Here is a 23,601-nt window from a genome sequence, read left to right on the forward strand (position 1 = left end):
AGAATGAATGACTATAAACACATACACTCTGAGTAAATCTCACTCTAGCAAGTTGAATAATGGCCTCCAAAGATATCTAGGATCTAACTCCGGGAACCTGTGAATGTTATCTTATGTGGCAAAAGAGGCTTTGCTGGTGTGATTAAATTAAGGATCTTGAAACGAGATTATCCTGGATCATCCAGGTGGGCCCTAAAGGTAGAGGCAGAGGAAGATTAGACTACAGAAAAGGTGATGTGATGATGAAAGCAGAGGCTTTAATACCAGGTAAGGGGCCACAAAAACTACAGGCAGCCACTGGAAGCTGAAAAAAGGCAAGGAAACAGATGTTCCATTCACAACCTTCAGATTCAGGAACCAACCCTGCTGATAGCTTGACTTTGGCCTAATGAAAAGTTTGGGACTTCTGATCTCCAGGACTATAAGAGAATGAATTTGTGTTGTTTTAAGTCACTAAGTTTGTGGTAATTTGTTACAGTGGCATCAGAAAACCAGTATACTCACAGATATAAAACGATCAAATAAAATAGTACACTGCGGGGGGAGGGGGGTCAGTGCCTGCGTGGCTCAGTCGGTTAGGCGTCTGCCTTCAGCTCAGGTCATGATCTCAGGGTCCTGGGACAGAGTCCTGCATCCGGCTCCCTGCTCCGCGGGGAGTCTGCTTCTCCCTCTCCCACTCCCCCTGCTTGTGCTCCCTCTCTCTAATAAAGGAAATCTTTAAAAAAAAGAGTACATTGGGGTGCTGAGTGAGGTGGCACTGGATTGGCAGGCAGGCAGGGCTGCAGTCCATGACGCTAGGGAGCAGCTCCAGGGCCCAGGAGCGTGAGGCAGAAGGTGATGGAACAGGGTGTGCTTGTGCATGGCACCTGTCATGGACTTCCTGGCCCAGGGCTGTGAGGCACCCAGAATGCTGGCAGCCCTCTTCTAGCCCCCATCCACCTTCTCTCCCTCTCTTTCTGTCCCTACTCCCACTTGCGTGCTCTCTCTTGCTTTCTAAAATAAGTAAATCTTTAAAAAAAATATTTTAAAGTAATCTCTACACCCAACATGGGGCTTGAACTCCCAACCCCAAGATCAAGAGTCACACACTCTACCGACTGAGGCAAGCAGGCGCCCCAAGCTATTGCTCATTTAATGAGGTCAGCTAAAGAAAGAGCTCCTCAGGATCCTTGAGATGATAATTCTCACATCCAGAACATCAGATCAAGGGAAGTAGCTCTGAAGAACAAACTTCATGTTACTTAAATGAATTACAACAGCTTGCCACCTTAGGAAAAGGTAGATATGAAAGAGTATACAAGATCAGGAATAAATTAGATGGTCAGTATTTTGCAATTAAAAATTTGCAATTAAAAAAATCCTGATTAAGGGTGCAACTAAACAGATTGCATGAAGGTACTATGGTGAGTGAAGGTATTGGCAGGTCTTCGGTATCCTAATTGTAGGGCCATCATAATGCTTGGATAGAACATGCTCCCGTGGCCCGAATGCAAGGTAGAATTTCTATTCAGTTGCCACCTCTGGAAGTGAGGTTGGAACCAGGAGGATGACAAAAATCAATATGATGTTAAAAATGATTAAAGTAACAGCTCATCCACTATCCTCGCCAAGTTCACCTTAGAAAAAGAAAAATCCTTAGAAGAATCTGGCATTGAAAATCAGACTAACAGACTGATGAACTATATCACCAATTTAGTCACAAAAGATGCCAGTGAATTTGAATCATTCATTTTACTCCAAGAAGATGGCTTGGCTGATTTGTCTTCCAGATTGTTGAACATCAGCGGCCACTTAGGCATGATTGCGACTTTGAAGAGAATTTCACATCCATCGAGGAATCTTCTGAAGAAAACTTAAAACTTGTTGGGGCAGACATCACCTGATGGAGTGTCACCTGATGTTGCACATCCAGATCCAGCTGTGGGACTCTCTCTGTGGGACTGGATAGCTGAGAGAAACAAGCAGGGCCAGGAGTGTGGGAGCCAATCTGCATGTCCTTATGTTATGGCCAGTGTTGCAATAAAAATCTTTCAAGAATTGGAGGAAGGTGTATTTTATATTCATAACATGAGAATAGTACACAGATATCTGAAGCCCAGAAATATTTTCCTCATGGCCCTGATCAGCAAGTAAAAATAGGAGACTTTGGTCTGGCCTGCACAGACATCATACAGAAGAACACAGACTGGATCAATAGACATGGCAAGAGAACACCAACACATACTTCCAGAGTAGGTACTTGTCAGTACCCTTCACCTGAAGAGTTAGAAGGACCTGAGTGTGACACCATATCAGATATGTATAGCTTGGGTGTGATCCTACTAGAGCTCTTTCAGCCGTTTGGAACAGAAATACAGCCAAGTACAAGTTTTAACAGGTTTAAGAACTGGTCAGATACTTGAATCCCTCAGTAAAACACAAGCCAAGTGTATCCAGCACTTAACCAGAAAGAATGCAACTCAGAGACTGTCTGCTCTGTTCAGCTGCTATAAAATGAACTTTTCCAAAATTCTGGAAATGTTAATCTCACCCTACAAAGATACTAGAAGAAGAAAAAGAAATTGAAGAAAGAAACAGCTAAGCCTCCTTTCTCAGAACAAAGGGTTAAATATGACATGGAAGATAGGAATGTGCTTGTCTAGCCTTAATTAGGCTCCATAAATGTGGAAGTGGTCTTAAACTCTTTAAGCTAGTCAGTTGGAATGTAAATTTTCAATTTTTATTATGGTATAAAGGGTATAATACTTTTCTTTAGTAAGCCTGTATAAGACTTATTAAAGTGAAGTTGTAAAAGTTTTTAAAAAGTATATTATTTATGATTGCATCTACACAAAATAAAAGACAAAACTAATCTATGGTTTTAGAAAACAGAACAGTACTTACTTCTGGGGAGGAAGAAGGTAGTGTTAAAATAGGGCAAGAGGGGCTTCTGGGGTTTCATACAGCTGTGTCTTGATCTGAGGGCCAGTGATAGGATTACGTTTAATTTGTCAAAACCCTCACTTATATACTTTTCTATATGTATGGTATATGCAGTTTTTAAAAATTGGTAGCTTTTCAGCATTTATCAATTTGATAGGCTACTGAAAAAGACAGATATGTATTCAAGGAAGTGGGGAAAATATTTACTAAACAATAACCTTATTTCTCAAGAACTCTGAAGATTTGTTTCTCTCTCCACAAGATTTTAAAAATCTCAACAGACAGTATAGTGACTTTTAAATGTTAAAAAATAAAAGTAAAACACTGCTTAATTAGTTTTGTTATGCCTAGATCCTAGGACTATAAATTACAAAAGTACAAGTAAAACCACATTTCTTGAAATAACAATAAAGAAGAAAGTCAGGTACTATATACCAAATGATAAAAATATCTTCTGGGCCTAAGATTCTTAAAATTAGTAAAAATGTTCATAATAGAAATCTGCTGCTAATCTATGTAGATTATTAAATGTAAAAACAATTTATAAAACACATCAGAATTTTATTGCTTGAAGAATACAGCATATGAAATCACAAGAATGTCAAAATGAAAAGTCACTAGGCTTCAAACATATAATACATTATCAGATGCAGTAAAATATTAATTAACCTGAACTCTGCATCAGGGAAAAAAAAAGTGTGGAAAAATATCTAAGTTGTTTACTTAAGAAACAGATAATCTTAAAATAGAAAGTATAAGGATGTTACAGTACAAATTAGAAAAGCCAACACTTATTAACTTATTATTTCTTAGACTAGACTACCTTTGGTACTTAAACTTTTAAAAAAACAACCCCTTCTATCTTGTCCAAAGCACTTCAAGGATACAGTATCAACTTCAACTTAAAACATCCAGCAAAATTAACCTTTTCATGGCATGGGGGAAGTGTATTTAATAAACATATGCTAATATATCATTTTTCCTAAAACTGCAAAATAAGATCATTAAGAAATCTAATACTTATAAACTTTACTTATTTAGCTCTTCAATTAAAATTGGAATCCCAGCAGCCACAATTTTTCCTTGGGCTTGGTAAATATACAAATTTAAATGATTTGGCAACTGACATAGGAATTTAGATTACTTTATACTATCTTAAGAGGCTTTTTCATTCTGTTTCCAAAATATACACAATATGCCATTTCCTCAACTCACTGGATTCCTATAAAAATCACTACTTTATTTTTATTGTAACCAAAGTAAACCTTCTCCCTTTTAATGAGTAGGTTGAAACTATTTATGTTTCACATAGGGCTGATCTGTTATGACATGCTTTCTTAAACAAAATAAAGCCAATCATTTTTAAAGCTATCACTCAATTATGATGGAGACAATGACACCATTTCAAAAGGAAGCACTGGACACTCTAGGCCATCTAGTCAAGAAAATGTAAAAGTAATGCTAAAAACAAACAATAAGTAAACTATAACTACAAGTTAAATTACCAAAAAATCCCTCTTTTACAGTAAGCATGCTTATTAACTTTCATTTCTTTCCCCCAGCAAAGGTTTGAATATTCATGAATCTCCATTAAACCAATGGAACCTAAGCAATTGTTTCACAAGGTCCAATAAACATGGATGGACTAAGCAAGTAATACTATTAACAATTATTGGAGTGAAATAGTAAGAATCATGACAGTCCTCAAAATTGGGCAGTCTTTGAAATGTAATAGCGCAGCTCAAGATGAATTATGCCATAATAAAACTGTAGTTTTTACCTCTACATAAAACAAAAACAAAATCAGAAACATAACCCACTGAATTTATACAACTATTGAACATACTCCTTCCTAGTTTTTGAATGTTTTGAGATTTTTTCTAAACAAGTATATTTATCTGAGCATATATATTTACTGCATATATATATATATATATATACTCATTTTAAAAGACAAAAAATTCAGATACTACAAAACTGAACTGTTTTTTCACCAACCTGAACTAACATCTACTGCATCACACAACACCCTCCCCCCAATAATTTAAAATTCCCAATTTTTAGTTTAGTTAAAAGGGCAGAGGAAATGCAAATGCAGATTTAGAGTTTCTGTATGTATAAATTTCACTGTATTTTATAAACTTGACGTTTTCTGTAACACTGTTTATTGATCAAATAAAGGACTCACTGCTATCTAAAATTTCATAAACACCATTAAAAATTCAAAATTGATATTATACTGAACCTTAAATTTTCAATAGTTCAAAGAGACAGTTTTTACATGAGTAGCACACAATAGATGAAACTTAACAACAGACATCCCTAGAATACCAACGGCAAGTCCACCAAGATGCATACAAAATTACAGATAAGCATTTCTTTCACTGTTTTCTTGTGCAGGGAAAAACATTTATAGAGGAAATAGAAACTCAGCTGGTAAATTTCAGATATCATCATCATCTTCTTCATCCTGAGAAGATCCTGCCTGGTTAGATGCACTGGCTGTGGCAGCAAGCTGTGCTTGTTGAGCAGCTTGCTGCATTTGAAGCCATTCCTGCTGGGCCAATTCTGCTTGTTGCTGTCTAGCCTAAACACCAAAAACATAAAAACAAATAATATATATATTTTTTAAACTCACAACATATACACTTCGGTTAAATATAAATTAAGCCAATTACAGACTTAATCATCAAATTTGGGTATTTTCCAACCACTATATAACTGTTACACATCTGGAGAACATGAACTCTATAAGAAAATATAGACGACTGCCTGTCAACTAAGGACAGTTTCCAAAACTTGGTTCTTTTACAGACAGTCCCCTTTATGCCACATAATTTTATGACCTTTGGCTCAAATGAAGTTGAAAAAGCTGGTAGAAAAATCACAATGTCCTCTCTTTGGTTCCTTTCTCTGCTTCTCATTCCTTTTGTTTCACTTGATTCTTCTGTCCCCTCAACTTACAGTTAACATGTAAACATTTTTCAATCTAAAAATTATTTCTGTGGTTTAAATGTTGTCTAGTACAATACCTCTAACTCTTAAGGGGAAGTACCATACATGAATGCAATAGCTACCTTGATGTTTGAGGGTTTTTGTTTTTTTTTTAAGATATTTACTTATTTGAGAGAGAGAAAAAGAGAGAGAGAGCGAGCGCACGGGCTTGAGTGCCTGGGGGAGTAGCAGAGGGAAAGGGATAGGGATAAGCAGACTCTGCCCTGAGCACAAAGCTCGACGGGGGGCTCTAACCCACGACCCTGAGATCATGACCTGAGCCAAAATCAGGAGTTGGATGCTTAACCGACTGAGCCACCCAGACACTCTGATGTTTGAGTTTCTCTCACAGTTCCCTACCCCATACATACATTTCTCCTCTGTCCCTCTCTCCATAAATACACACACACATACACCCTTCCCATACACAGTAAAGAAAAGGCACTTATCCAGGACTGAATTTAAGTGAGATAGTTAAAATCCATTCATCTGATATATAGCCTCTCCAACAATCATCACAGAATTTTTAGAAACCAGGGCGCCTGGCTGGCTCAGTAACTAGAGCATGAGACTCTTGATCTCAGGGTCAGAAGTTCAAGCCCCACACTGGGCATGGAGCCTACTTTGAATAAATAAATAGAAAAATAAATAAATAAAGCTTTATATTCTAAAGCTTTATTCTTAATAAAGAATTTTAGAAACTAAGATACATACATATGCATTACACACACCGTTGCAACAGCTAAAGCTCTTTCCCTATTTAATTTCATCCACTCACAGAAAAATCCCACGAAGAGGGAAAACATGAATCTGTTCTTGAAAAGATCATATAATTTCCCATTGGATATTTTTTTTTTTAAAGATTTTATTTATTTGACAGAGAGAGACACAGCGAGAGAGGGAACACAAGCAGGGGGAGTGGGAGAGGGAGAAGCAGGCTCCCCGCTGAGCAGGGAGCCCGATGTGTGGCTTGATCCCAGGACCCCGGGATCATGACCCGAGCCGAAGGCAGATGCTTAACAACTGAGCCACCCAGGCGCCCCTGCCATTGGATTCTACGAAAACAATGCTGTTTCTCTTTCTCTGCCTTTTCTCAGAATTGTTCCTTAAGCCTGGCTCATATCCTCTACCTTCCTTTATGCATGGCCAATTCCTAGTTATCATTTAAAACAGAAATTGGTCTTTCTTGACCCTTCTAGGTCATATTGAATACTCTATTTCATATGCCATAATTCTCTATGCATTCCCACACCTATCTATTTTATTCTTTAATTATCTGAGCATATTATCTTTTTTCTCCACTAGACTTGAGACTAGAGACTATTTTCATACTCTTTGCTGCATTCCCAACACATAGGTCTCCAGTATTTTCTGAATGAATATTTTGTGGGGAAATGGTAATACTCAGCATAACTCTAACATTAAGATTTCACCATGTGTGGGCGCCTGGGTGGCTCAGTTGGTTGGGCGACTGCCTTCGGCTCAGGTCATGATCCTGGAGTCCTGGGATCGAGTCCCGCATCGGGCTCCCTGCTCGGCGGGGAGTCTGCTTCTCCCTCTGACCCTCCCCCCCTCATGTGCTCTCTCTGTCTCATTCTCTCTGTCTCAAATAAATAAATAAAATCTTTAAAAAAAAAAAAAAAAAAAAAAAAAAAAGATTTCACCATGTGCATTCCTAACTTTTCTTAATAATCTGTCATGAATTTGCTATCCAAACATTTCTAGATGAGAATTCTAATCAGGCCATTATTATACTTTAAAAAAATCATCTGTTACACCAATTAAGTCCAATTTCTCAGCCTAGAGTTCAAGGTCCTCCAAATTACTGCCTGCCCCAACCTATCTCCCAAATCAACTTCTGTAATATATACTTGGTACTCCAAAAAAACTTAGAACATAAAATATTTCCCAGATACACCATACCCTCCCATTTTTGCTACCTTAACTCATGCTGATATTCACTCTATTTGAAATTTCCTAATTTTCACGAAAGTCCACTCTTCCTTCAACTCAAACTGAAATCCTATTTTATCTATTAAGTTTTTTCCTGATTCCTAACTGTATCATTCAGGATCTAATCAGGAGATAGAAGTCACACTAGTTAGGGGAACAGAGAAAATGAAATATAAAGGATTGTTAACGAAGTATAAAGCTGGTAACTACGTCATCGAAAAGGCAAGAAAACAACACTAAGATATCATGCAACTGGTAACTATCAAAACCAGCCACCATCCCTAAAACTGGGGCAACAAAGGAAGAGGCTGGAATTTTTAAAACTTAGAAGCTTAAAGGAACAATCCATGGAACTGAAACTCAGACCTCTGAAGAAGGGACATAGATTGGCTGGTAAGCATCTCTTGAGCTTGGTAGAGTGCCCCAAGGTTTGAGACCCACATCCCTAAGGAAGAGGGTGAATGTTTAGGCTGGTTCTGTAAGTATTAAAGAAACTGCAAACTGGATTCAGGTCCTGCTACAGGAAAAAAAAAACTGATGCAGCCAGAGTGAAGAAGCCCTGGTAGGTGATACAAAAGAGCTTGAAGCCAACAGTTAGTAAAAGAAAGGAGCCCAAGTGCTGCCTTCCTCCTCCAACCTGGCAATCTCCCTCCAGAACCCCCTAGTGGCAGCAGAGTCTATAATGAAGTACACAAGAAAAGCAGAAACTCGGTTTGCAGAATACTAGGCTTGGTCACAAATCAAAGCATAGAAAGGTGGCTTTCAAGCTAAGAAAATTGTTTAGTAACTGGCGCATGATGTTTTTTTCTTTTTAAAATTTTATTTAAACATGATTATGCTTACAAAAATACACTCATATTGGGTAACAGAATGCAATATAAGTTTAACTTATTCTACTCAATTTGGACCAACAACTTAGTATATAGTTTAAGCTCAAAAAAAAAAAAAGGATTTGCAATTTGATTTAATTTTCACCTACTACGTGTATATAAAAGATTCTCCATCAAATGCTACAACAAAACATTGTAATGTTTCAATGCCAGTTTACAAAGTTCAATAACTAATGGATGTTGAAAAGGGTGGGGAGAGCCTATGTACACATGTGAAAATGTAAAGCTATCCAATTTATTTTTTTTAAGATTTTATTTATTTGTCAGAGAGAGAGAGAGAGAGAGCATAAGCAGGGGGAGTGGCAGGCAGAGGGAGAAACAGGCTCCCCACTGAGCAGAGAGCCCGATGCGGGACTCAATCCCAGGACCCTGGGATCATGACCTGAGCCGAAGGCAGACGCTTAACCAACTAAGCCACCCAGGCGTCCCAAAAGCTATCCAATTTAGTTAATATTGCATGTGGATCACAAATCTACACAAATCAAGATTCAGATAATCTTGAATCTGAATTAACACTAATCAGCTCAGTTCATCTGCTGAGGTCAACAAGAAAACTGCACACTAGCTGTTTTTCTGAGTTATGCAAAAAAGAAAATTAAGTTTCTTCCCCAGCTTTTCAGTCCAGAACTGATATTATACTACAGGCAAGGTATTCCTTCCATTGTCAACATTCATAAGGAGACATGTGAAGTCGGCTTAGGTTTAAATTTGTATTAGCACTCACATGCAAAATAACTGGCACACTCTTACACTGCCAAAATCTAATGTGATGTCTCCGTACTTGGGATCTCTATACCTTCCTCATGAAACAGTCAGCCTCATATTATAGTTGTTAGTGTACCTATTATCATACCTCTCCTATAAGAAAAAAACTTTTTTTGTTTAGGAAATAAAAAACCAGATATTCTAATCACTACTTTCATTCATTTTTATTTTTAAAAAGTATGGAAAATAGTTATTCTAACACACAGGCATATTTACTTTTATGGCAGGAATACCTGGAGTGTAAAACAGACTAAGAATGCTTCATGAAAAACATTTTAAGAGTTCATAATGGGGCACCTGGGTGGCTCAGTCAGTTAAGCATCTGCCTTTGGCTCAGGTCATGATCCCAGGGTCCTGAGAGGGAGTTCCAGATCAGGCTCCCTGCTCAGTGGGGAGTCTTGCTTCTCCCTCTCCCTTTGCCCCTCCCCCCTGCTTGTGTTCTCTCTCACTTGCTTGCACACTCTCTCTCCCAAATAAATAAATAAATAAAATCTTTTAAAAAAAAGTTCATAAGAAAATTATAGGTCAAACCAAATATTTAAATTTAATAAACTTAAGAATACCTACTCTGTGCCTTAATCAACTATAAGTAGGTATAATTTCATAGCACGGAAAAAAAAACTCAAATAATTTCAGGTCTCTACACAGGTTTAATTGCAAAAGGTGCTTGATCTCGTGTTTATTCAGTGATCTGCAAAGACACATACTGGTTACAATTAAAATTTAACTGACTTTTAAGTACCATGGCCCCATATTAGCAACCACACTTTTCTGTCTGGACATAAAAACATTCCCGTGCCTTTAAAATCTTTGCTGACTGATAGATTTTGTTTATATTCATTTTCACAAATTAAAATTTTCAGTGGTACTTTTTCTAATTTCCTTTTTCCCTCTTGCCTCTTATCCAATGTACCCCAAGTATTTTTCTTCTAAAATGGGAGTGTGAAAGAGAGTAGATATATATTTCCTAATTCATTTCTTCTTTTGGAGAGTCTTCCTATGTTTTAAGAATCTCATTCCCAAATACTAAAACGACTCATTTATAATTTACAGTTAACCTTAATTTCAGTATATTAATGGTTTCCCCTTTCCAAATATTTGTTGCTAACAGCTGAAAGACAGCTTCAAATGAGGCTGCAATTGTGTTAGTATTTAAAGTCTAAAAGATGAGGGGTGCCTGGGTGGCTCAGTCGTTAAGCTTCTGCCTTTGGCTCGGGTCATGATCCCGGAATCCTGGAATCAAGCCCCACGTTGGGCTCCCCGCTCTGCGGGAGGCCTGCTTCTCCCTCTCCTGCTCCCCATGCTTGTGTTCCCTCTCTGGCTGTCTCTCTCTCTGTCAAATAAATAAAATCTTTGAAAAAAAATAAAGTCTAAAAGATGAAATGAAATGAAACTAATGAAAAAGATATTATATTTACTTAACAGTTCCTTTCATATTTAGGACTTAACTGCTTTGTGCTTTGAGGAAGAATTACTAGATAGGTGCTATAATTTTATCTCTCTGCTGATCTTCTCACAAGAGCAAAAAAATACTAAGGGATCTTGACCCCATAGGTGAGGGTAAGAAAGAAGGGAGATAAGGAAGAGGAAAAAACAGATGACAAGCATAGAAAAGTAAAGGCAGATTTGACAGATTTCTTTCATTCTTCTTTTTGCCCTGGAAAGGATAAGGCATGTTCCACTTAAATGTTCCAAAATAGGGGCGCCTGGGTGGCTCAGTCGTTGGGCGTCTGCCATCGGCTCGGGTCATGATCCCAGGGTCCTGGGATCGAGCCCCGCATCAGGCTCCCTGCTCCGTGGGAAGCCTGCTTCTCCCTCTCCTACACCCCCTGCTTGTGTTCCCTCTCTCACTGTCTCTCTCTCTCTCTCTCTCCGTCAAATAAACAAATAAAATCTTAAAAAAAAAATGTTCCAAAATAAAGTTAAGCAGACAAAATACAGGCTAGAACATTAGCATGGTAATGAAGAAAGAGCAAGTTTTGGAGTCAGAGAAGATGGGAGTTTTGAATTTAGACTCCAACACTTCCTAACTATATGAACTTACTTGTTTTATTTAACTCAATCCTTTCCAGTAAACTACGTTTCAGAATAGCAAGAACCATGTCTCTTTTGTATACTATTATAAGCCTAGAATTCAGCACTACGTCTGGTAAGTAGTGAGGACTTCAGTAATCATCTGTAGAACAAATGAATGATCGATTTCAATCAAGTTTCTCCATCTCCAAATCTGTTTCTTAATGTGTAAATGGGTATAGTAAAATTTACATTTTACTATATTTTATTTATTTTACTCATACTTATAAAACTCTGCAAAGTATGTAAAGTATCTAGCAGAGAATCATTTTCTTTTCATCAAATATCTAATTTGGGGGGCACCTGGGTGGCTCAGTCGGTTAAGCATCTGACTCTTGATTTTGGCTCAGGTCAGGATCTCAGGGTTGTGAAAAAGAACCCCGAGTCGGGCTCCGCACTGTCATGGAGCCTGTTTAAGATTCTTTCTCTCTCTCTCCCTCCCCCTCTCCCCCTCCCTACCCTCTCTCCCTCTCTTTTAAAAAAAAAAAAATCTAATTTGGAACTCTCTAGGTGATCTACAATAGCAGAGAATTAATAAATAATAGCCATTAATTTTTTTTAATCATCTTTCTTTGTAACCTCATATTCATATGGATTATATATTGTTTGCTTGTGTTTACGCCTGCTTCAAAAGCTTTTAGTAACTCTTTAGTACTTATAGGTGGTTGTGAGGATTAAAAAAATACAGGTAAATTACTTAGCAACATGATTAACACATGGTTAGAACTCAAATGTTAGTAAACTTTTATTTTTCTTATTAGTTTAAATGGTTTCTAGTGCCTAGTACTTGACAACACTTAAAATTCAAATGCTTTTTGATTCAAACCCAACTGATTGTTATTACTACAAAGAGATCAGGTATGGTGCCAATCTGGAAGAGATTACCTAAAATGATACTTCCCAGTTCTACAATACAATACTGGTAACTACAATAACTGGTACAAAATCTCACCCTTTCTATTCAAACCAAAACTGCCTTACAATCTCAAATGAGAGGCCAAAACTTAGTGGGGAAAAAAGAACTTCATCCTCTCTCTTCCTTTTTTATTTTTTTTTAAATAGAGGAATATTAAAAAATAAAATAGAGGAATATTAGTACTTGGTGCTAATCCTTCACAAACTGGTAACTAGAACTTTAATAAGAAAAAAAAGTTCTCTCCCTTTCGCTGTTCTACTAGCCCTTCAAAATTTTTTAGGATTTGAATGTTTGTTTTATTATTTTTTTTAAAGATTTTATTTATTTGTCAGAGAGAGAGCACAAAGCAGGGGGATTGGCAGGCAGAGGGAGAAGCAGGTTCCCCACTGAGCAAGGAGCCCAATGTGGGACTCAATCCCAGGACCCTGCGACCATGACCTGAGCCAAAGGCAGACGCTAAACCGACTGAGCCACCCAGATGTCCCTAGAATGTTTGTTTCAAAGGTGTGTTAAAAACTTGATTTAGGGCGCCTGGGTGGCTCAGTCGTTAAGCGTCTGCCTTCAGCTCAGGTCATGATCCCAGGGTCCTGGGATCGAGTCCCACATCGGGCTCCCTGCTCGGCGGGAAGCCTGCTTCTCCCTCTCCCACTCCCCCTGCTTGTGTTCCTGCTCTCGCTATCTCTCTCTCTGTCAAATAAATAAATAAAATCTTTAAAAAAAAAAAAAAAACAACTTGATTTAACTAGGGTGACGGGCATTAAGGAGGGCAACGTGACGTGATGAACACCAGGTATTATAAGCAACTGATGAATTATTGAACTCTACATCCGAAACTAATGATGTACTATTTGTTGGCTAACTGAATTTAAATCAAAAAAACTTAATTTAACTATAAAATAGATGTTTATCAAATTTTCCTCATATGCTACTCATTATAAAATCTGATATAGTATTTTCTCACCAGTCCACCATTTTAAATTTTAAGAATGTTTAGGTATACTTCTCATGCTTTTAAGTCGGTATTTTGTCTGGAAAAAAACCCCAAAAAACCATCAAAGTAAAATCTCAGTAGTTATTTGGAGTTATTCTCCTTAGAAAACAGGTTGCTACAAATATATACTTTTATAAGAAGTAAATAACTGGCCAAACAGAGTCAAACTGGTTAGTTAGATCTAAACATCAGACTCTATGATCAAACAATCAGCCACAGAAAGAAAATCCTCTGGGTATGTATGTTGATTTAGGAAATGATTTCAGAAACCGGTATGATTTCTGTTAGCAAACAGGGTAGGATTCAGATGAAAATAATTTAAAATGCATTACTTACTTTTGCAAATAACTCTTGTTGCTGTCTTAATAATTCTTCTTCAGGAATGCCAAGGTTTTCCAAACGAGAACTGGCCTTTCTTCTCTTTAATGCTACAGTCTTGCATTCTTGTAAGACTTCCTTTACTTCACTGATATATGAGCCAAAGCCCAAACTTTCTAGTGCTAGGGAAATGAAAATAGGAAAACATGAAAGAGTGATAAAATTTAGTCTTTCCCCTATCTATGGAACACTAAGCTTTTGTGGGTTTTTTTTTTGGGGGGGGCTGCTGTCTTGTAATAATTTTACCTATTTTATAGTTGCACAGCAACTATCTGAATGGCTAGATCCATTTTATCAACTTTCTTAATATTAAATTGCAAATTAGATAAAACTTGAGGAATATTTAACAGCATAGGTCTTCCCTTTTCCTTTTCTTTCTAACTTTTTAAAAACCAAAGCATTTCCTGTGAGAAAAAAAGTCCAATGTAAGAATATGTGCTTTTAATAAGAAAACATTTTTCCTATACCACTCATTGTCAATCAAACATCATTAACTCAGTCACTTTTTCAAAGAATACAAAAAAAGGAAATATTTGGAATCTATTTGTTAATAACATATTTTGTGCCATTTGGCTTAGAAAAACTAGGCTGGTAACACATGTCTAAGTGTCAGTAGGATAGGATGAAAGAATAGATAAGTTCTTTTGTACAATATATCAACAGAAAACTATTTTTAGCAAAGACACTCAAACTGCCAAGTTTAAGAAATACTGGTGGAAATAACTTATGAAATTCAGCATTTATATTCAGCCAACAAGTTTCCCTTGAAAATAAAATTTAACAGGAAGCACTATAAAAACATTTCAAGTGATGTGGCAGAAACCTGGGATAAAGGAAAACTATAAGGATAGAAGTATTAACAAAAAATTCTCTCCCTTTATTTTTTCACACTTAAAAGGAAAATTTTATAAGAATGCACTTTCTAAATGCCTTCTGTAATCAAGACAAAGCATTAAGTTTCCTTTTGGCTCACAGTAATTAAAATTATATTTTATAGTTTACTATCTGTTGATATCTCCAAAGGCATTTTTGGTTTTTTGGTGTGTTTTTTTGGCATTTTTGTTTTCTGACCCAATGATGAAATATAGGTGGTGAAAAACATAGTAAATGAACTTAACTTAGTTCATCAGTTCTTGTAGTTTTTCAACAATTACGATGAACCAGAGTGCCCTCAGTAAAGATGCCCTGAATTCTAACATCAGGGATTTGCTCTTCAGGGAGAATACCAAATACACCTTTATGAATACACATTCCCCCCTGTGTAAGCTGTGGTTTTTAAGACATTTGGAAATGATTAATAACTTTAATTACTTCAAATATTAAGCTGTTTGCATCAACCTTCTTTAGAAATAATCTGATGCCAAAAAGCATAGTACTATTACTTGAACTTTAATTATATTAACTTATTGCCCCTCTTCACCCTCCAAAAAACTTCAATAAAGCATTACTCTGAGTTCTGTATATCAAAATACACTTAATTCTTGGCCTCAAGGAGCTTGGGGTATAGTGGAAAATTAAGTGAAGATTAGGCAACCTGCATTTTTTATTTGAATTGACAGACGGATTATTAAGCGTCAATGATAGAAGTTTTTCTTTTATTCTCCTTTTTAAAGGCATGAACATAACAGTATATTTTCAGTAATATTGGCTGGAGATGATACCAAAACCAAGAATGGCTTATGGTTTCCTCCCACATTCTGAAGAAAGTCTTATTTCCTTAGTGTACACCAAGTTTCTCCAGGATATAGCCCCACCTTCCAGCTTTATTTCTGCCATTAAATCCCTGCATACTTATGCTAAATCTGACAGCTCAGTGTTTCCCAGCAGACATCAGTTTCCCACATTCATCCTGATGGTAATGCATTCATGGCTCAAATCAAACTCCATCTTCAAATTAAGCTTGCCTGATCCTTCTATACAGAAGTAATCTCCCCCTTGTAAAATCAGACAGATATCTTAGAATTTGAAATTTGGTTGTCAATATATTCATATAACCTTCGATACATATCTCCAAGCTTCAGTTTTCCTTCTCTGAGAATAGCATCTATTTCATATCTTCCTAAAACATATGCAGTATAGTGGTTATGCATGTAGGCCCTAAGGCTGCCAGACTGATCCCAGCTCTGCCTCATATCAGCTGTGTGACCCTAGATAAATTCCTTCACCTCTGTGCCTCTAAAACAAGAATAACAGTACCTTTATCTCATCAGATCAGGTTACTGTGAAGAATAAATGAATTAATATAAACAAAGAGCTTAGAACAGAGGATGGCCCATAGAATGAGCAAATAAAGTACTCACTATTATATTTTTATTATTTTTGGATGTGAGAATAATCTCAATAAACAAGTAATCTAAGGCATTTAACAGTGTCTAGCACATAAGATTAGCTTAACTACTTGGACTATGTATTACTCATCTTTATTTTTTTTCTTACATTTAAAAGAGTGCCCTACCAAAAAATTAATTACGTAAAAAAAAATAAAAGAGTGCCCTGATAAGTGTACAGGACCTAAATAAACGTAGAGGTATGCAGTATCACACTAAATTCAAGTTGAACGAATATATTTGTAATATAAAATACTAAAATTTATAAAATTAACAAATCAACACAATGGAGACAACTCTTCAAAATATCATGAATTACTAGACTAGACATCAAAAAAAAAAAAAAAATCCAATCCAAACTACCTTTAACCATGGATGGCTTGAATTAAAAATTAAAAAGAAGAGGGGCGCCTGGGTGGCTCAGTTGGTTAAGCGACTGCCTTCGGCTCAGGTCATGATCCTGGAGTCCCTGGATCGAGTCCCGCATCGGGCTCCCTGCTTGGCAGGGAGTCTGCTTCGCCCTCTGACCCTATCCCCTCTCATGTGTTCTTTCTCTCTCATTCTCTCTCTCTCAAATAAATAATAAAATCTTTAAAAAAAAAAAAAAATTAAAAAGAAGACAAAGAATTCACCTTTAAAAACATCTAAGGTTAAGAGCACTGCTTTCAAAAAATTTGCAAGTAAATCCAAGGTTAATATTTAATATTATTCAAAGAGCTTCCATATACAAATCTGTACTCTCAATAAAATGGCTCAACGGGAAGAGCCATAAATTTAATTTCAAAAACTACATTGACTTTAATCCAAATTTTAAATACATTTTGGCTAACAGATAGCCATAAGTGGTTATAGTATCTTCTAAACAAGGAGATGTTTTACATCATTTGTTACCATGTAGTAATACTCATTCCCATTTTACACAAAGGAGAATCTTAAAGGATAAGGGAAATGACTCATAAGCAGGGCCATCATTTGCAGTGGTGCAGGTTATTTAGTGCACAACAGTACCATATCTAAGGAGGGCCATTCCTACTGTACACATAGATTTGTATGTTTATTATGGCACTTTTCTGGCAGATAGTAGTAAAGGTTTATAAGGAAAAAGTGCCTTTTTCTAGTTTGTGTAAAGAGACTTAATGGACTGTTACGGCCCTGGCTCTAGGGATCTCAGAGTAAAAGCTAGAAAAGAAAAAAAAAAAATTGTGGGTAAAACACATACATCACTTGCTCCTCAGAGATCTGTCTGCTACCCTCTGCCATGTATTTTAAAACTATACCCAGAAAAGTGCATGGTATATTAGGGGAAAAAAACACTTGGCACATTTTTCAATTTGAAAGACAGATGTTAACAAGACAAACACTTAAAAAAAAAAAAAAAGGTAAAACTCCCACCCAGCAACAATAATTCTAATATAGTCTTATCTTATTTTACAAAAGTGATATAATCTTATAAAGTTTTGTTATAACAAGACTTTGTGTGACCTGTATAATGCAGGTTTTTCATTAAAAAATTAAAATACATAAAATAGCGTTCTCAAATTTCTCTATTTTCTTTTGTTTGTATGTTAAGGGCAGGGGGGTGATATAGTTCACTTAAATATATTTAGAGGATAATATAGGCCAATGTGACTTCTTGGCTCATGAGCCTGGCAAAGGTTTCTGAAGACCCTTAACCATGTCCTCTATGGATCACTATTCCTGGGAATCTGGGACAATAATGAGAGACTGATAGAGCAGGAACCAAATATCACCCATCTTTCTTTCTTTTTTTTTTTTAAGATTTTATTTATTTATTTGACAGAAAGAGACACAATGAGAGAGGGAACACAAGCAGGGGGAGTGGGAGAGGGAGAAGCAGGCTTCCCGCCGAGCAGGGAGCCTGATGCGGGAACTCGATCCCAGGACCCTGGGATCATGACCTGAGCCGAAGGCAGGCGCTTAACGACTGAGCCACCCAGGCGCCCCATCATCCATCTTTCTATCCTTAGCAGTATCTAATACAGTGCCAAGTACCTAGTAGTATTCAAAGAAATTGTTGGGTGGCAGAAGGAAAATAAAAACGAAAGATATATCAGTTTTAAGGAAAATAATAAAATGCCAACTTGAAAAGAACAATGCCATATACAATGTGTCCCTTTGGAAAAAAATATGAGCATCCATGATTATTTAGGTAATACAGTATCATTCTCCTTATTATTACAACTTCTCTGCAATCACTCAGATTCTCTGATTTTTAAAAACTGCTTCACATCCACTTTCTAAAATAGACTGTGGTTTAGGCTTTATAGCAAATCTATTCAAACTATGGTCCGTGAACTTGTACCAGAATTGCTCATAATGGTCTGCAATGGGTTAAGTATGAAAATCAAAGTAAGCATTTTGGAACCTTCACAGCAAAACTGTAACTACGTGGGGGTGATGGATGTGTTAGATAACCTTACTGTGGTATCATTTCACAAATATATACATATATCAAATCATTATGTTGTACACCTTAATCTTACACAATGTTATGTCAATTATATCTCAATAAAGCTGGAAAAAAAAAGAATCTTCATAGCAACTTGACAGTAATTTTATGTCTACTAAATCTAACAACAAAAATTGAACTTTTGTCTTTTTTAAATTTTGTTTTTCTAGTGATCCATTTTTACTGTGTTTTACAAAAGTACCAGTGTGAGAGGGACTGAATTTTTAAAAATCCTTTAACATAGATAACTTGGAGAAACTCAATTTCTGAAGAAGCAAATCTTCAGAGACTTTTTCAAACTTTCACTACTTTCAGTTACTATTGTTATAAATGTGGGGGTGGGGAATTTAGCAGGAGATTAAAAATGAAGGAAAAAAAAGTCACTTAAAATATCCTTACTTACACTTTGGCTTTAACAAATGGCATCATGCTGTAAGATTAAACATAACAGACTTCCAGGTTTATGTTTCAATCAGTACCATTATAATTTTAAAAATTATTATTTATTAGAGCATATCATGTAAGGGTCTCAACCTCAACTGATTCTCAATAAATGCAAGTAATACCTGAAACAATTAGGTATTATTTATACATAAATGGGGAAACCTTTAACAGATTTGCATAAGGCCAAAGACTTTCCAGTGTAGAACTTGCCACTCTTAACTCAATGTCAGTTCTTTCCGTAATACAACAGACTATGTTAAAATTCATTTAAGAATATGTGTTCACAGGGGTGCCTGGGTGGCTCAGTCCGTTAAGCGTCTGACTCTCCATTTCAGCTCAGGTCATGATCTCAGCATCCTGAGATCAAGCCCCAGGATGGGGCTTGAAATTCTCTCTCTCCCTCTCCCCCTGCCCCCTCCCCCCCACTCTCTCTAAAATAAATACATCTTAAAAAAAAAAAAAAGAATATGTGTTCACAGAAACCAGCAATGACATAAAAGGAACACCTTTTATAGCTTAGAACCCCTTTGTGTATCTGTGATCTTCAATACGAAGTCCACTTTCTTAAACATAACATTTAGAAATTTTTTTTGAATTTAACTATTTCAAAGATTTTCTGGCAATAAAATTATTTCAACTTTAGTAACTTGCATTCTACAGAACTGCCTCAAATGCTTAATTTGCTCTGACAAGGTAAAGCAAAGTAGCAAGTGAAAAATGACATGTCCTAAAGCAAAATCTCATTCATTAAACTTATTACTAGAAAATCTAAACTTCAACATGTGAGATTCATACAACTTTAAATATACATTATTATTCCACTTGGATATATCCTACATACCAAAATAATCAGTACTTACAGAAAAGCCAAAAAAAAAATGTCGTATCTACCATGATTTAGCAAGCTTTCCAGAATTAATCTGTTAAACGCCTAAAAAAATACACACCCTAAGGATTTCTTTTTAAAAATGTAACCACTCAAGACAAAAATTATTTAAAATGATTAAAGAATGTGAGATTAATACAAGATGATAAATGTATATATTTTATTCCCCTAACTGGAGAGAACTGGGGGCAAAAATGGTAGGGCCTTATCTACTTAACAACAGCAATGTTACCCAAAAAACGGGTAAATTTGTAAGAGTATAACAGGTCAATGGATGATTTATTTTTCCCCCAATGAATGATTTTTTAAAAAAATTAATCAATCATCCTCAGTACACAAAGGAAAATGCTTTCACTGGAACTTTCTGACTCACACCTTAAACTGAATTTAGCATATTCCAAAGTTGAGCTATTTAGCATAGTGCACGCTACAGCTGCACTTTTATTCCATCATGTCAATCAGAAATCTAAATATATCCTAGAAAAGAATAAACTACCCAAGAAGACAGACTGTAATGTGTTATTAGATTTTTGGAATGACCCCACTTTTGTGTTGTAAACAAATGTTTAGGCAGATCCTTTAGAAATCTCGTGCAATTTTCATTAGAAAGGCAATGTTGATAAAAGATTCTTTTTCTTTTTTATGAGTTGTAAAAGGAAATTGTAGCTATCTGTGTTGGATAATCTTATGAAAGACTTATGACAATTGTACATACAATGTAAAAATAAAACACAAGACAAAACATAGAGAACTTGACTTTCATTGTACTTGCCAGAGTACTCAGCACACCAAACAAGTAGAAAAAAATACTAGCTTTAAAATCAAATATCATTTTTCCTAGAGATTTTTTTTCCTCCTCATGTACTGAAGTGGAAATAGCAGAGTGTACTTAAATCTACCTTCCACACATCATTAAGGACCAAAAATGAATCATCTAATTCTTTTGTCAATATTGACAGTAAAATATTGGATATGGTGAATACAAGCAGATGTGTTCTCTACTTCAGAATAATAGGAAAGTCACCTTTAAAAAGTTAAATTATAAAAAATAAAATGGTAGACAACTGTCTGCCTACTAAAATGATTAAAATTAATCATGATTTTTTGACTTCAAATGCAATAACAAATTGTTAGAATTTTATAAAAGGCAAATAGTCACCTCAAATTGAATACAACTTTTTCACAAGAGTATATATAAGTGCTCTCAAAAAATTAGGACTAGTAAATATGTCTCCCTATGCCTGAAACAAACCATCAAAATGTGGTCCCCCAAATCCCTACTACTGGACTAAATCCTTTCCAAGATAAGAAACGACTGAAACTTTCAGAAATGCTGTTCAATAAAAGCTTAGGTGTATACATCTAAATGGGCATGGCAGCAGGAAAGGACAGGGAAATGTTCCATGAAAAAAATCTCTTACAACCTTTCAACCCAAGCTTTAAAAATTTATCTCCATAGAGCAAAGCAAGCTACACAAAAGAAAAACTAAGAAAGAGAGAAAAAAGAAGGAAAAAGGGAAGAAGAAAGAAGATAAAGATCATCCGCCCTTTTCTTACAGTATAGAACTGGAGAGTTTTATTAACTTGCTGAATGGGTGGACCACTGAACCATTTTTTTTAAAGATTTTATTTATTTATTTGACAGAGAGAGACACAGCGAGAGAGGGAACACAAGCAAGGGGAGTGGGAGAGGGAGAAGCAGACTCCCCGCTGAGCAGGGAGCCTGATGCCGGGCTCCATCCCAGGACCCTGGGATCATGACCTGAGCCGAAGGCAGACGCTTAACGACTGAGCCACCCAGGTGCCCCCCACTGAACCATTTTTAAAGCAGAAAATATACTGTTTTTATTCAACATCACCAAACTTTACAATGTTGAACACACTTATGTTAAGAATTCTTCTACTCGTGTTCAGAAAATTTATCTTTTCCCCTACACCGGTAAAAAGGTCGGGTGGGGAAAGGGTGCTGCCTCTCACGCTTGAAGTTCCTGTCTGAATTTTCACTTTCCAAGGGAGAACTCTGGGTTCCTTTCTCAGTTGTCACGATCGAGGTTCCACTTTAGGCAGACAACTCAGTTGTGATGTCTGGGTTCAACTTTAGGCAGGCAAAATTCTTGTTGCTTCGGCTTACCTGGCCGTAAAGTGAGACGGCAACTAACTTTCTCTTTGGAGGACGTGAGCTGACCTAAACGCTTGCAATCCGTACTTGTACTCGCTGGATGAAAAGCACCACAGTACTACACAGGAGTTTCTTAAGGCACCGGCTGCTTCCACGCCCGCGTGGCTTTTCCCCCCCGTCTGTCAGTACTTATCAGGGGAGAGGAATGAATGCTTTGACATGAACGGGTCACGCGACTAGCAGGCTGTCCCCGACCCTCATTTAAACAAAACCCCACACCTACCACTTACCTTGTATGACGTGCTCGGGTGAGATGGTCTTCTTTTCCGATTTGTTGCAAATCTCATTGGCTTCAGAAGATATGAGGTGAATGAATTCAGTGCAGCAGTTCACCACCAGCTCCCGGGCATCGTTGGCCACCCGGACGTTGGGGAGAGTCTCTTTGATCATCTTATTGATAGCAGCTCTAGGTATAGTGAGATCATCATCGTTGCCAGATGAGGAAGCCATCGTATCTCCCTCTCTCGCGCGCCCCGACTTTTAAAAACTCCCCAGCTCTGGTGCACTATTCCGCGAATTTTTCAAAAGGCTGCCCTCAAAAGTGTGATCCCAGGAGCGCCAAGAGAAGAGGGTGCAGAAAATGAAGGGAGGTGGGGAGGAGCCGGTTCGTGAGGGTGGGGGAACACCCGTGTGAGAGATTTAGGGCGAGACTGGGAAGGAGGTCGGGGCGCTGAGGATTACGGGGACAGCACTGCCCAGGTCGGAGAGGAGAAAGCAAAGGTGGTCCGGAAATTTGAGCACTGGGGAACCACCTTCGTGTCCCCTCAGAGGAGCGGGCGCTGTCGCCTAACCGCGGTCCCCAACCGCGCCGGAGCAGAGGCAAGGTCCAGGGGTACTGGCCTCACCGCGGTACTGGGCGGACACCCAGCGGGCTTGGCTCTAAAGAGCCGGAGCCCCCGCTGCCGCCGCCGCCAGCAGCCGCTGCCGCCGCCTCTGCCAAACCATCCTTCAGACACCCGCGCCGCCGCCTCACAACATGTCGGCCGCGGCCGCTGCTGGAACCGGGGCGGCCGCCTGGGAACGAATACAGACAGAGCCGGGCACAAGGGGAGCGACAGTAGCGGCCGCCGTGGCCGTTTAGCCTGAACGCAGATCGTGGAAGCCGAATCCGCGGCAACGGTGGTCCCTCCAGAGGCCAAGGAAGAAGGTTTGCTGGAAGCCTCTCCCGACACCCTTTGCGCTACCGGAAGCCTCACCCCCTCCTCGTCCCCCCACCCTTCGCAGACCGACTTCCGGGTGTGGCCGCAGCCCTTCCCCCACCCGCCCCGGCGAGAACAGCCAGTCCTCGCAGCCAGCAGCTTCCGCTTGCCGTCGTCTCGGCACGCGCCTCAGAATCCCAACCCCTTCACTGGGACCGCAGCGCGGCGAGCGTGCGCCTCGTGGTACCGGAGATCCCCTCCGCACGCGCTTGCT

General features: G+C 37.8%; 1 protein-coding gene and 1 pseudogene across 1 annotated transcript; one reads left to right on the forward strand and one right to left on the reverse strand.

The window, feature by feature from the left end:
* Positions 1-242: 242 nt before the first annotated feature.
* On the forward strand, positions 243-2,652 carry LOC118535008 (eukaryotic translation initiation factor 2-alpha kinase 1 pseudogene; annotated as a pseudogene).
* Positions 2,653-3,462: 810 nt separating this feature from the next.
* On the reverse strand, positions 3,463-23,387 carry DR1 (down-regulator of transcription 1). The gene is made up of 3 exons (XM_036091179.2): positions 22,419-23,387; positions 13,841-14,004; positions 3,463-5,509 (listed from the first exon to the last, which is right to left on the reverse strand). The coding sequence occupies exons 1-3, from the start codon at positions 22,636-22,638 to the stop codon at positions 5,366-5,368; spliced, it is 528 nt and encodes a 175-aa protein (XP_035947072.1). The 5' UTR covers positions 22,639-23,387; the 3' UTR covers positions 3,463-5,365.
* Between the last annotated feature and the right edge of the window lie 214 nt (positions 23,388-23,601).

Source organism: Halichoerus grypus, chromosome 5 (genome assembly GCF_964656455.1).
Source record: "Halichoerus grypus chromosome 5, mHalGry1.hap1.1, whole genome shotgun sequence".
Lineage (NCBI taxonomy): Eukaryota > Metazoa > Chordata > Mammalia > Carnivora > Phocidae > Halichoerus > Halichoerus grypus.

Excerpts from the sequence above, each read along its gene's own strand:
- DR1 (XM_036091179.2), bottom strand. The coding sequence starts at position 22,638 with ATGGCTTCCTCATCTGGCAACGATGATGATCTCACTATACCTAGAGCT. Across the intron at positions 14,005-22,418 it reads ACCCGAGCACGTCATACAAG|CACTAGAAAGTTTGGGCTTT; the intron begins GTAAGTGGTAGG and ends TCATTTCCCTAG. Across the intron at positions 5,510-13,840 it reads AACAAGAGTTATTTGCAAAA|GCTAGACAGCAACAAGCAGA; the intron begins GTAAGTAATGCA and ends TTTGGTGTTTAG.